The sequence below is a fragment of the Rhinolophus sinicus genome, chromosome 9 (assembly GCF_057876585.1).
Source record: "Rhinolophus sinicus isolate RSI-liver-muscle chromosome 9, RSI-T2T, whole genome shotgun sequence".
Classification (NCBI taxonomy): domain Eukaryota; kingdom Metazoa; phylum Chordata; class Mammalia; order Chiroptera; family Rhinolophidae; genus Rhinolophus; species Rhinolophus sinicus.
In genome coordinates, this window is record NC_142509.1 from 25,778,042 (window position 1) to 25,792,873 (window position 14,832).

Here is a 14,832-nt window from a genome sequence, read left to right on the forward strand (position 1 = left end):
CATTCAGGACATCAAGCATAATACGACAGCTCTGATGGCCATTCCAGGAAAAGAGTTCCAAAATTGCTTTGAAGGGTGGACTGGGCACTGGCGTCAGTGCACAGCTTCCCAAGGGGAGTACTTGGAAGGTGACCGTAGAGCTATTCAGCAAGGAGGTGTGCAGCACTTTTTCTAGGATGAGTCTGCGATCTTAATTGTCCTACCGCTTACACTGGTAAGACAATTGAGTTCTCTGCTCTCAAAGAACTTGCATTCTCATGGCAGGCAGAGAGCTGGCATACAAGAAGAAAACTATTTTGATAGCTATGAGGGATGTGCAGATATTTAAAACTGGGGGGTATTATGGAGACTATCCGGTGGTTACCTAGACTGGGTGGTCATGGGAAGCTTCTCTGAGACGCTGATATGTGAATGTCAGGAGGGAGCGAGCTGTGTGCACATCAGGAGAAGAGACAAGGTAGTGCAAAGGCACCATTTTCAGGAAGGGCATGATGGATCCAGATCCCCAACAAGGCTTGTGTGTTCTCTAGAAAAGTAATTGCAGAAGTCAAACGTGACTTGTGTTCATCTTTGGTTATCAGTGTATATTGAGTATTCCAATTTTAATAGAGTTTGCCTTTCTTAAAATGTGTGTACATTTTTTTGGCACCCTCTGTATGTAGCTGATCAACACAACAAAGTATTTCAAGAAAGAGAGGGAGGACATGCCTCGCTGCCTGTAGAATGTGAAGAAGAGCTTAAACTGGAGGGTATACGTATGTCCAAACTCACCAAATTGTGTACATTAACTTGATGCAGGTTTCTGTACACGAATTGTACTCAATAAAGCTGGGGGTGGGTGGGAAATACACACTGGAAAGAGTGTATTTGTTTTCATAGCATAGAGTTTATTGCCAAGAGCAAATGGTGTAATGGTGGAAATTGAAGTCTAGGTGGAAGGTACTGAAGAAAAAATGGAGCAATACTTGCTACAAAAGAAGAGAAATGGTATAATAAATATGTAGATGGAAGAGGATTTTTTATATTAGGGAATAGTATGTTTTTATGACATCATCCAACAGAGAGGGAGAAATGGACACTACCGAATGTAAGAGAAATAAGGGATAATAACACAATCCCCGAAGTAGACAAGAGGTTGGCATCCAGAGCTCGAGTAGAGGGACTGGCTTTTCTCTGGAGCAGGTCACACCCTCCAGGTGCCAAGCAGAGCGTACGTCTAAGAGAAGAAGGTCAGAGGAGGGCAGAGTGTCAGAGGCTTCCTGTCCTCAGCCTCGTATTTCTCAGTGAAGCATGAAGCAAGACCACTGGCTGAGTTAGTGGGGGGAGGAGAGAAAGGGGATGTAGAGGAGATTTGAGAAGAGGTGAGAAAGGATGAGATGCTGGGTTTTGAATGGGTAGGGAATGTGAATAGAGCGCCCCTTTTAGATGGAGGCACCAACAGTAACTGAAGAGCCAGTCCGCAGGGTTTGCGTGCTGGCTACATGCACAGAACGTAAAGTCTGGTTTTACCAGCGTTAGAGACTTGCCAACTGGTATGACGAAGGCATAGAGTAGGGAGGGAATTCATGGCATTTACAAGGAAGTGGTGTGACAGGCTGTGGAATGCAAGCTGGGGGAAGGAAGGGAGAGGATGTGACGGAGACACGGCCCTCCCCTCTCCTACATCTACACAGGCTGATTCCACTACCTGAGCTTATACTGGCCTGTGAAGTCTACAAATTTCATCTCAAAGGTCATTGACTTTGCCTTTCTGGATATCCCAACAACGTTGGGAATGCTCTTGAAAGTTCTCAAGGTGTTTTAGGAAGGTTTAAAGCAGTTGCTGTGTTGAGAAATGTACTCTAAGGGTCCCTCGCCCATCTGCCTATAGAGACTTAAAAAACGGTAGCATGATGGCCAAGATGACAACTGCTCTCCTCGGCCTTGTGTGTTCATAAGAAATAAAAGAGATGTGACCCCTGGCACAGCTAACTTAAGAGACTCTGAAGGGTATTTTTAAGGCATCCTTTAACTTGGGGAAACGACATCCGCTGCACACTGCAGGACTTCCACTGGTGATCCAAAAATGCATTCTTGTACCACTGTGTGTGATGTTACTAAGGGTTTGCCAATGTTCTTTCTTGCTTCTGTCGAGCAGTACAACGTCCAGGTCACTGTCTTAAACCAGCCACTTTTGATGAGCAAGGGCAAATGGAAGAAGCGCCAACAGGATACGCCCCACGAACCTATCTTCCTGGTTCCTGAGCTCTGCCACCTGACAGGTACTGTGGATTTATGCTGTCTCCGCAGCCGACCACCCCCCTTTAAAGCCCCGGATGTTATGAGGTAGAAGTACGGGCGTGTCACAGCGCTCCCTGTGACCACAGCTGTGTTCTCTCCACTGGTTCTTCCTCTTCTAGATACAACAGTTAAGTCTTCTCTGATAAGAATCTATTCTTGCCTGTTCACCTGTATCTTTTGGATTTTTTTAAAAGGTCTAACAGATACAATGCGGAAAGACTACAGGGTGATGAGAGACTTGTGTACTCATATGAGGTTGGAGCCAGAAAAAAGGCAGCTTAAATTGAAAGAATTAATGGACAATATGCAACAGTAAGTTCTCTCTCTCTCTTTCTCTCCCTCTCTCTCCCTCTCTCTCTCCTGAAGTTGAGACCTTTGCAGGTCCCTTGGTATGTATCTCAGATTCTTCGATTAAAAAATGACAGTGAGGAAGAAAATGATATTTTGGGGGATGACCCTGTTGCTTTTGTCATTGCAATGTTAACGGAGACCTGGATGGGGGAAGAATGAACCAGAGAAGAAGGGCCTGCACAAATGTGAGAGCACAGACGAGACTATTGCAGTTTTAAGGAGTTTACCTGCAGCAACTCAATACTGAGGACAAGCAATAAGGGACCTTGGATGAGAGGGAAACTGCCCTGTGTTTTGCACATGGTGCTGCTTTTGCTTACTTTCTTTGGATCACGTGGAACTGTTTTAACTTTCAGAGATAAGAATGTGCAAAAGGAGCTTCAACACTGGAATTTCCAATTTGATACCCAATTTTTGTCCTTCTCAGGAAGAATTTTGAAAGAAGTGAGAATTTTCCAAGGGAAAAGGGCGGTAAGACAGTTTCAAAACTGTCATGTCATAGTTGGATCAAATGAATAGTACCGTGTTTCCCTGAAAATAAGACCTACCCAAAAATAAGCCCCAGTTAAGATCGTCAGCCAGATGGACGCATTTAGTATGCTATGACAATGTTTCAGAAGAAGATGACATGACTGTATTTGAATAAATGTAGATTGTTGTACAGGAAAAAAATAAGACATCTCTTGAAAATAAGCCCTAATGGAGCAAAAATTACTATAAGACCCAGTCTTATTTTTGGAGAAACACGGTAAGTAACACAAAGAGAAACTAACTCAGTTGTGTCAGTACCTCGGACTGCTCTCTATTCTTAGGTTACTTGTTCTTTCTATATGAGAGAACAAGCAATGAATGCATGTAAAGTGCTTGGCATGTAGTAAACTTAATATTATATCTTTATTAGTATGGTGGACAAATGATCTTCCAAATAGTCCTTAAGAGTCAGATACCTTAAATCAAAGCAATCCAGAGTAACCCGTGGTAGAATCCCAGTATTACTAACCTATATCTTAAGGAAAAATATCTAATTTGGTCAGGACTGAAGTTCAAAATCATAATATTTCAGTAGGAAAGAGCACAAACTTATAGTGGAAAGGATCTTAGATGATTATTTTTGGTAATGATGTTTTATACCATGTCTCGGAATTCTCTTCCAGTTTGACTCCAATCCACAATTTGCAGAATGGTCAAGAGAAACAAGAAGTGGACCCTTACTCAATGTGAAGTCGCTGGATAATTGGCTGATCCTCTATACAAAGAGAAATTATGGAGCAGCCTTTTCCTTAATGCAGAGTCTACGGAAAGTCACACCCACCATGGGCATAGCTATGCGAGATGCAAAAATGTAAGGAGGACAGAAATCACTTCCGATGTAAAAGTCAGGTGTCAGCAATCGGAAGGTGGAATAACTGAAAATATTAAATTGTAGGACTTGATTGCTTTATCAAAACTCTGAAAGTCTGTAAACACAATAGTCTAATCTACTCCAGTCAACAAATATTAAAACAGGCTCATGTGAGCCATAGTTTGTGGTTCTTGGGATACAAGTTGAGGAAGATACAACAATTAGCAACTTGATGGGAATGGATGGGGTGATATTAAGAACTAGCTCCCAAACGTGTTTCCAAAAATCAAACTTGTTTTAAAAGCAAACTTTCAACGGAAATGCCTATCTTGGCATTGTATCTTGTCTTGCTTTATATCATGTTGCATTGGCTGGATAAAATGTGTCTTGTGTGTTTCGCAGTTCATTACCTTTTGAATATAGATGATATATACTTATTTTCTAGGATTGAAGTAAGTGATACAGTCAAATCCTATGTAACCGTCTTAGAAAAACATGATTCATCAAATACACAGATGGTAAGTGTCTGATATCTACACAATCCTTCCTGATGGTTCTACAGCTGCATTTGTATGTGTTTTGGAATTTGGAATGTTGCCATTGGTTTTACTGAACTAGGAAACAAATACAAATGTATCCCTCGACTATAGCTGAATCAGACTTCTGGGTTTTAGCTACTACTTAATATCACCATATTATGCTAATTCTTTCAGGCTGGAGGACTTGGAATTATTATTTTTTTTAAGTCTCAAACTGAAAAACACCATACAAATGTAAAGTAATACAGGTTATGGTAATCATCACGTGATGTTCATTTCTCTCCCCAGCTTTAACCTGCAAAGTCTATGATCTTTCTCTTCCAGCACATGCTCTTCCCTTTGCTCAGTATTTTCTTGGGACCTTTCCTTTCCTTTCTCCCATCCACTGTCTTTGACCAACGTATCATTAAGTTGTGTCTGAATGACTAAAAATAACTTCTTTTTCCTTCCTTCATTGGGTTCTTTCCCCTAACTTATTTCACATTCTTCCTTCTTCCTCCAGGATGATCTTCAAAAAGGTCTTTATTTTTTGATCATGAAACCAGGTCTCTCCTATGGTCTTCTCCCTAAAGCCTAGACTTTTCTCTCCTCTTGGTTTCCACTAAGGAACCTTTGAGGCTACTCTGAAGGAAGGATACATTCTGTGAACCACACTCATTCCCAAATGAAACGTCTTATGTTGGAAATCCTGTTGTACTTACATTTTGTGTCTTGCTTCCTGTTTCGTGATTGAGTCCTGTGTCTCCCTCTTCTCTGTTGGTGTAGTTCAGCTCAATCAGGGGATGCCCTGGGAATCAGCAAAATGTTACATTTTAGTACATTAGGACCAGAGCTGAAGGGGCCTTGGTAGTTGTTTGATTCCCAGCCTGTTCTCCTAAAAGGAATTGCTTTTGCTCATTTAGCATCTGCCTGAAAGCTAAAGATTGCCTTCTTCATGGTGGGAATTGCTTTTAAAATTTTCTTTTATCTCTTGCGTGGGAACTTGTCCCACTTTTACTCATTTATCCTAGCTTCGCTTTTCGGTGCAATATCATCTTTTGCTCAAGGCAGCCCCTTAAATATTTTCAGGTGTGTCAGATGAAGGGGATTGGGACGGGATATCTACAATCCTTCTTCTGTGCACTTGGAATAACTGATAAAATAGAGACAGGAAATTATGTGCAAAATTGCCTTTTAAGTACAAATGGAAACCTCCATAGACCAGGAATAGAGGGGAATTCCTGCATGTAAGCTGGGGTGAAGCTAGGCGGCTGACAAATTTCAAAGGCTGTGTGGTACTGGACATTAGGCCAGAGACAGGATGAGTAAGATAATCCATTGGATGGGATAAGAAGACATCAAACCACACCAGGGGTGCCATAAAAATGTATACGAGTGGATACTTTGGTCAACAATGCTCAAGCAGTAGTTCGCCATCATCAGAACTGTCTGGACGCTGATGGGAACCACCTTGAGCACCTCTTGTCATTGCAGGAGTCAAATGTGACTTGTATTCATCTTTCGTTATTAGTATATATTGAGTATGACAATTTTAAGTTTTTTCCTTTCTAAAAATGTGTATATAGTTTTTGGCACCTTCTGTATTTATAGTAAGTCTAAAATAAAACGTTAACTTCATCAACATGCGATAAGGATTGGTGGTAACACTACCAATAATTCATAAGTACTCATATAGCTTGGCAATACATTTTCCTCATGGGGTATGAAGACAACAGCTTCTAGACCACTATTTAAACAAGCCATGAATACTAAAGAATGAAATTCCTATAAACATGCGAGTTGGAGGAGTAAGGCAAACGTAGAGGAAATAAAAGTATATTCCAGCTATGGGATTATTTTTTTATTTTTACAGGAAGGAAAGCCAATCTAGTATTGTGTTAATAATTTAAAGCTAAAAAAATAAAAATGAAATAGAGTGATCTCACACATAATATTAATAACCTGTTCCTGAAAATCAGACATTTGCAATAAAAATGCCAACTGGGAACATAGTCCCCACTCTTTTAAATAGACTCTTACAGTTTTTCTTTTTAAAATCACAATTACACATTAATCCAATCTGAAACCTCTAATTTTTGTTTTCCTGAATATTTAAAAACTTTCATTTCTTCTAACTGTATATTTTAATGTAATTTCAGACTTACGGGAAGAGTTGCAAAGATAGTACACATCTCTTTATAACTGTCACCCAGATTTTATTAAATTTTACCACATCCATATAATCATTCTCTCTCTCCCTCATCCATCTATATCTATATCTATATCTGTATCTATCATCCATCCATCTGCACATAATCATTCTTTCCCTCTCCTTATATATGTAACATATACAGAGGCAAAAAAAATGTACACACATTAAGAGAAACTGTATCAAAATTGTAATACTCAATATATACCAATAACAAAGATGTAAATAACTCAATATATACCAATAACAATATATACCAATAACAAAGATGAATACAAGTCACGTTTGACTTCTGCAATGACAAGAGGTGCTCAAAGTGGTTCCCATCAGCGTCCAGACACTTCTGATGACGGCGAACTACTGCTTGAGTAACGTTGACCAAAGTGTCCACTTGTACACATTTTTTGTGTACACAGTTTGGCACCCCATAAATGTGTGTCCACATGTGAGTATATATTTATGTGCCATTATTCACAGTAGTTATAGTATGTATGTGTACTATAGCTGAGCCATTTGTCTACATACCTAATCCAAATTCTACCAGTCCTCTCCTTTGTAGCAAAACAAATTATTTGTCTGGTCCATCAGGGGTCACCTGAGGCGTCTGCCTGGCACACTCATTTAGTCTCCTTTCAATCTGGAAAATGTCTTCCGTCTTTGTTTGGGTTTTATGGCCTTGACATTTTGGAATTGCACTGGCCAGTGAGTTTACAGAACAATCATCCTCACTATGGGTTTGCCCACTTCCTCACGATTTGATTCAGGTCATGCATTCTTGCCGAAGACCAGAGAAGTTCATTCCATGTTATTCTCAATTCATGATATCAGGAAGCACACGATGTTGATTTGACTGGTAATTTTCATTTTGATTATGTGATGAAGGTGAGGTCTGGAAGGTTTCACCATTTTGAAGTTACTATTTCTTCCCGTTCTGATGGATACATTGATTGTGGGCTGACACTTTCAGACTGCACATTTCCGGTTTCTCATTGAAATTTCACTCACTACTTTTAGCATCCATTTATGAGTCTTGCCCAAAACACTTACTATGGTGCTCACCAAAATGGCAGGGTTTGTTTTGTTTTTTATGCTTTCAACATTCTTTCTGTATTTATTGGTATTCTATTGTAAGGAAGACCTTTTCATACTTTTCTATTTATTTATTTACTTCTATAAACATGGACTCATGGAATATTATTTCATGGATCGTAAGCTTTTATTCCTATTTGAAGCTCACTTTGTCCCTTTCAGTCACTATCCTGCAAATGCAACTGCTACGCTGAATTCTATCACCATAGCTTGGTGTGGCCTGTTTTTAAACTTGACCTGAAAAGAGTTGTATATTTACATAGTATTTTGTGTGTCTTTTCTTCTACTCAACCTTGCGGTTCATCTTTGTTCAGTGTAGCTGTAGTCTTATTTGTTCTCTTGCTTGATACAAGTTTTTAACTTAATTCGTTCTACTGTTGATGAACCTTTGAGATGTTTCTAGTTTTGCTGTTCCTTACAGTACTGTTATGGATACTTCTGTACATGTCTTTTGTGCACATAGGTGTGTATTTCTGTTGGGGATTTACCTGGGATTGGAATTGCCATGTCATTAGATGCTACTGATCAGTTTTCCAAAATAGTTGTACCAATCAGTGTACACATTCTTGTACTTTCATATCTTAACGCTTAGTGTTACAAATCTAATCAGTTTGTTGTGGAGTGGTAGACATGCAATTTCTAACTCAAGTAAGTCTCCTTTGCTTGGCAGGACCTGGTCCTCAATGTCTGTCCTTCTCCTTCTATGAGGTTGTCAGACTTTTCATAGCCTTCCAACCTCTCAGCCATGTTTATGGGGATAAGCAGATACCACAGGGTGATGTAGCTTCAGTTGCGGGGATCACCTCTCTGGGTCCCCACTTCCCTCTTAACCCTTCACATCTTTATTGCCCTGTTAAACTGGCTGAGCCGCCATCAGGCATGGCCTCTATTTTCATCAGCTTGAACAGCTCTTCTCAGGAAGAGACAGTTTCATGCTACTCCAGAAGCTGACATTTTAGGAGACAATATTAGCTGACCACACTCAGGAAACTCGGAGGTCATTAATAAAAAATTAAAATGCAGAAGATTTTTAACTCATTTAAAAGCTCCACTTATTAACCTACTAATCTCGAGAGAGAGAGAGAGAGAGAGAGAGAGAGAGAGAGAGAGAGAGAGAGAGATACGTGTGTGTGTGTGTGTGTGTGTATGCGTACTCTGTACCCAAAAGACCAGGTGCTTTTTAAAAGCATATCTGTAAGTTTGTTTTGTCTTTAATTGGTTACAATGGACAGGGAGAAATCTTAGGCAAATAATGAAGGACCAGTATCCTATTGACCATAGTACATTACAGTTAGAAATCATTAAACCACATACACTCAAGAACCAAAGAATTATTTTTAAGTAACAACTAGACTAGAGGATAATGTCAATGAAAATTTGAAAAAAAAAAGCACTGATAACTGAGAAACCATGTAAAAGCAGTATGGATCACAATCTGTGAGAAACAGCAAACTGGAAATGAGAGGGGACCTACAACCTTTGATGGATATATCGGGAATGAAGTCTGAATTTTAATGAACTAAGAACAGAGTAAAGCAAACTAAAGAATAATGAAACAAGCAATAAAATCAAAGCAGAAACTAAATAGGGAGCAACCAACAAATCTGAACATAACCCACAAAGCTGAAAATATTAAAATTTGATATTGTCGAGACTGAAGAAAAAAGCCAGAGGAAGACTTAATCACATTAGGAGTAAGTGAAGTCCTTTAGGGAAGAAAGATTAGCAGACCACCATGAGCTAGAGTGTGCCAGTCAATTTGAAAATTTGAAATAGTTTTCATTTTTCTAAAAACTATTAGCTGGTTAGCATGGTGAAATAGCGGGAAAAACACTTCTCTTAATCTAAGCAGATAATGCATTTGCTAAAATTCCACACCCATTCATGTGAAAAGAAAAACTCAATCTAGAATGAGAAAAGAATTTCCCTAATCTGATAAAGAATGTCTGCTAAAAATGTCCTACAAGCATCGTTATGTTAAAAATAATATATGGGTGATTTTCTTATTATAGTTAGAAATAAGCCCAGCGGTACCCTCTCTTCCCAACTGCTCACTGTCCTACTGAAGGTCCTAACAAATGTTTGGGACCTTCCTCTGCTGCTTGTAAATCAGGCCGTTTCCCTAACTCCCAAGCTTGTATGCTCAGGGGTGCAATGGGGTTCATAAGTATTGATCTCAGTAGGTTGTTGGAAGAATAACTGATGCAAGCAAAATGCTTGGCAAGTGCCCCTCACGTCGTAATCATCCCGTAAGTGGTGACTGTCCTGATTATGGTCTGTTTCACTCTACGTTTTTACCCCAACCCTGTTGACTTCATAATAAACTGGAAATTTAATAACTAGGGTGAAAGGCTTTAGTAAGTTTAAGCAATTGATGCATGTCGCCAAATTTCTTCCTCACACTCACCCTCACAATAGTTTCATGTAATGTGATTATGGACCCTTCACCCTCATCAATGCAGCTATTTGCTAAATAGAGAGACTCTACTTTGTCAGTATCCCACCTAACTAGCTCCTTCAATGTGGTGTCCGATTCTCACATCACTGTGTTATTGCATCTTGGAGAAGTTCATGTTTGCTTTTTTCCCAAGGTCGTTTGTGTGCTGTCCAGTGACAGGAAAGCAATGTATGATGGCATTAAAAAATACCTGTGTGTCAACTGCCCAATTCCAAGCCAGTGTGTGGTGGCGCAGACCTTAGACAAACCCCAGACGCTCATGACCATTGCTACAAAGATTGCCCAGCAGATGAACTGCAAGATGGGAGGAGCCCTCTGGAAGGTGCAAACAGGAGTACGGTGGATTTCGTGGCCTTCTCTTTATTTGTGTGCAGTGCAATTTGTTAAGAGTCTATTTCACTATTTTTTAAATTGAACTGTGAAATTTACTTGTATTCTGTTCTAACTCATTTTACTGCTTTTATTTTTTTTTTTAAACTGAAGCTGCAGAATGCAATGTTCATTGGTATCGATTGTTTCCACGATACTGTGAATCGACAGAAGTCAATTGCGGGATTTGTGGCAAGCATGAACGAAGACTTAACGGAGTGAGTGAGCTTTGGCCGACATTGTTCAGTGGGTAGCAATCTAAGGACCAAATGGGAGAGGTGGGCCTGACTCATGTTTGGTGACTTCTTAGCCACCTGCTCTCCTGAACTTCTGGCAAAGTTAGGCTCCCGAAACATTGTGCATGGAGGGCTCTACATCGTTTCCTATTGCTGCCTAAACATTTATGGCCAATATGACATCTCAGACAACATCCACGTGTCCCTGCACAGTTTTGTGAGTCAGATCATGGCTCTCAGGCCTTACAAGACAAAGAGGAAATTGTTGCTGAGCCATTTTCACGAGGAGGCTTGGGCTCCTCTTCCAAGAGCACATAGTAATGGCAGAATCCACTTTCTTGTGGTTGGAGGACAGAGGCCCCTGGTTCCTTGCTGGCTGTCAGCTACAGGCCAGACTCAGCTTCTAGAGTTTCGTCCATGTTCCTTTTTGCATGTCTGCCCTCACCATCTTCCAACCAGCCAGGGTACATGGAGTCTTTGACCTGCTTTGAATCTCTCCAACTTCCTCTCCTGCCATCAGCCAGAGAAAACTCTCTGCTTTTTAAGGGCCTCATGAGATCAGATATGGCCCATCTGGAAAAATCTCATCATAAAGTCAACTGTGACATGTAATATAATCATAGAAGTGACATCTCACTACATCCCCAGGTTCCAGGATTTAGGACAGGTAGAATTCTGCCTACCACACGCTCTGATCCGTGAGACTCTGCATGGTGACTATTAACATATGGGACAGCACTTAGGATATACATGGGGGAAGACAGATCCTGCACCTATAGGCCCCTGTTATCATACATTTATATATAATGTATATGCAAAAGGAGGTGTATTTCTATCACCCATGCTTCTCCTTTTCTCCATGGACCCTTTGATTTTCGGTGCGTAGAGTAGAAACCACAGCACACTTTCAATGGATTTGCACCCAGTTCAGTTTATAGGTCCTTGAACATTATGTGTGACCATCACAAATCACTATATTTAACGATGTTTGTGGCCCATTAGGTATAAGTCCAGAGTATTCCTTAAGGAAGATCTGTGTTCACAGATGACATCATTTTTTTCCACTCATACTTTATTTCAATACAGTAGCATTATTTTGCTCTGCTTTTTTTTTTGGGGGGGGGGGATTAGAAAATAATGTTGCGATAATAGGGAGAAATAAGTTTTCATTCATTCAACAGCTATTTTTGAATGCTTGCTCTGTTCAAATGTCGAGAATACAGCAGTGAAAATGCCTGATCTCGTCCCATGGAGTGTGAATTCTAGTGAATAGGCAGACAGACAGATACATCACTCCATGTGAGGTCTTCATAATACTCTCAAGTAGATAAAAAAGTACTACGGAGATAGAAACGTGGAACAAATACATAACTTTACTTGCTATGTTGGGAAGCGATCATAATAGCTATTAAATTTCCAAAGCACACTGCTCCCTCTAAGCAGGTTGTTATGGATGACCCATCGTTTACGGGATCGGCCTGGAAGCAGGAATCACCAGGATTTTCATTTCGGGGTGTTCCCCAGTAGGTGGGACCGACACGGAGTCAGGCACACAGAACGTGTGCACAATTTGTAGAATGTTAATGAATGCTTCATTCTGTACTACTATTTGTGTGCATTCAAAAATTTTTAATGCTCAGATATCAGAAGAGACCAATATTTTGTTCTCTGCAGGGAAATGAAAGAATGGATCCTTAATTGGATCCTCAGCTACCAAGAGTGATTTTGGGGGGGGGGGGTCATGGATTAATTCAGAATCAAAGTGATGAAATTTTCAGAATCCAGTTTTCCAAACTGATGGCTTATTTCTCCAAACAGGTGGTTTTCTCAGTGTATCTTCCAGGAATCGGGGCAGGAGCTTGTGAATGGGCTGAGGGCCTGCTTGCAAGGTCAGTGTCCTGTGAAGGTTGGAGCTCCTGACTCTCTCCCAGTAGATCTCCACCAGTGGAGAGGCTGTCCCCCAGGCAACATGTAGCAATGACTAGACACACTTTTGGCTATTGCAACAGGAATGGAGGTGCTACTGGCATGTAGTCTAGTGGAGAAGGCCAGAGATGCTGCTAAACATCTTACCACACATGGGACACCAATACCACCCCCACCACCACCACAAAGAATTATCTGGCTCAGAATTTCTCCTGTTATTGTTGAGAAACCATGGACTAGACTGAGGGCTTAAGCAGCAAAACTCCTGAAAGCTACAGTGTTGGAAAATGCACCTAAAAGTTGTCAAAATAAGCAGTGGCCAGTTTGTTCCAAGTTACAGTTTATTTACATGTGTTTCTGATTTCCTTCCAGAGGCCCTGAAGCTCTGGTATGAACGTAATTCAATTCTGCCATATTCTATTATTGTGTATCGGGATGGAGTGGGAGATGGTCAACTTCAAGCTTTGATTGACTATGAAATTCCACAGATTGTGTCCTCCTTAGAAAGTATTTTCAAGTCACAAAAGTAGGTATATGTTTTGTGAAGTGCAGATTTTGTAAGCTCTACATTTTAGCCTTTGAAAAAAATCTGTGACTATTATGATGTGTACATGATAAGAGCTTGATACAAACAGCAAGCTTCAGTGGATCGAAGGAGAGAAAAACAGGGCCTCCCATCTTTGATTTGGTGTTCCATACCCAAGTCATTAAAACCAAGTCATATGAACAGAGTCTGTCAATGGTGTTAAACAAAAACCTTTGAGACGGAAAGTTGTCCTGAAATTAAAAACAGGGTTTATTGAGCCATACGCGAAATAGCCAGGGTAAGGACCAGGTCCTGGGCCATGCAATCTAAACCACCAGTTGCAGGGCGACATGAGAAGACAAACACGTCTGCTGTGCTCAGGTTGGCAGGGCTCTTTTATACAGTGAATTTGGGGAAGCAAGATGTAAGTTGTTTTGAAAAAATTTACATGGGCCATATATAAGTGGGGGTGGGAAAGGGTGAAACAGAGAAAGCTCTGGGATGGGTGACTAGTACATGGGAAGAAATACTGGTTGCTTCTGGATTGGTTGTAGGCAACAGTCCAGAAAGTTCATCCATAAGCAGAAAGTGGTAACATCTGGTGGTCAGCTATCCTTTAGGTAACTGCAGAAATAATTGCCTGGAAGTTGATTCAAAGTTTCAACATGCAGTCAGGAACATGGGCTGTCTTTGGTTGGTTTCCACCTGTGTCTGCGTTAACTGATTAACTTCCCTTGTCTCTTGCTCCCACCCTCTTTCTTGGTGTAGCTTAGGACACCTCAGAATTTCTTCTCTTGTCAATGGTTTGCACTTATCCAACGCCTTTATCCTGGAGTTTTGTGGGTCCCAGGGCTGGGGATGCATCCCAGCTGCCTTGGTTCGTCTCATCTGTTTATCAGTGAAGCCTGGTGCCCGATCTAGAAAATAGCAGTGATGCTGGCCTTGTGAGGAGGGGACTCTTCCCCTAAGATATGGGTGGGTGGCTATGTCTCAACCACGTGGAGCTAAGACAGTAAAACTGAGGTGTATACGAGTAGAGAGCCGCCCTGCACGTTCTCTTTAATGGTTCCTACGTATGTGGTGTTTCAACACTCTGAATGCTTCAGGGATGACACTGACTAATCATAGTGACACTCATCGTAATTTTTTTTTAAGTTTCAAACTAACTTTCATTGTGGTGAAGAAACGAATAAACACCAGGTTTTTTGTCCAGTCTCAAGGACGACTTCGAAATCCACTTCCAGGAACGGTTGTTGATGTAGTGTTGACCAAGAGGGAATGGTGAGCCACGTTTATTTATTGATTTTAAAGATTCCCTTTCATTCAAATAGGAACAGAATTGGTTAAGGTTTGCGTGCTTCAGAGGAGAAAGGAAGAACGGACCTAAGGAATGTTAAACATGATATGAATAGAGACATTGGATTATAGACACTTTTTTGGGGGGGTTTCATTCTCATGGAATTTAAAAAACATACTGTAAATATACTTATCATTCTAAGATGCTTCAGTTGTTAGGAAGAATGGTAGG

General features: G+C 40.6%; 1 protein-coding gene across 1 annotated transcript in view; it reads left to right on the forward strand.

Moving 5' to 3' along the window:
• The window catches only part of PIWIL3 (piwi like RNA-mediated gene silencing 3), a 39,229-nt gene that overhangs the window by 21,221 nt on the left and 3,176 nt on the right, over positions 1–14,832 (forward strand). The window contains exons 11-19 of the mRNA XM_088801139.1: positions 2,135–2,261; positions 2,475–2,592; positions 2,988–3,102; positions 3,786–3,973; positions 10,302–10,581; positions 10,731–10,834; positions 12,671–12,741; positions 13,151–13,304; positions 14,460–14,585. Of these exons, the coding sequence (XP_088657265.1) occupies positions 2,135–2,261; positions 2,475–2,592; positions 2,988–3,102; positions 3,786–3,973; positions 10,302–10,581; positions 10,731–10,834; positions 12,671–12,741; positions 13,151–13,304; positions 14,460–14,585 (1,283 nt within the window). The remainder of the gene's footprint in view (positions 1–2,134; positions 2,262–2,474; positions 2,593–2,987; positions 3,103–3,785; positions 3,974–10,301; positions 10,582–10,730; positions 10,835–12,670; positions 12,742–13,150; positions 13,305–14,459; positions 14,586–14,832) is intronic.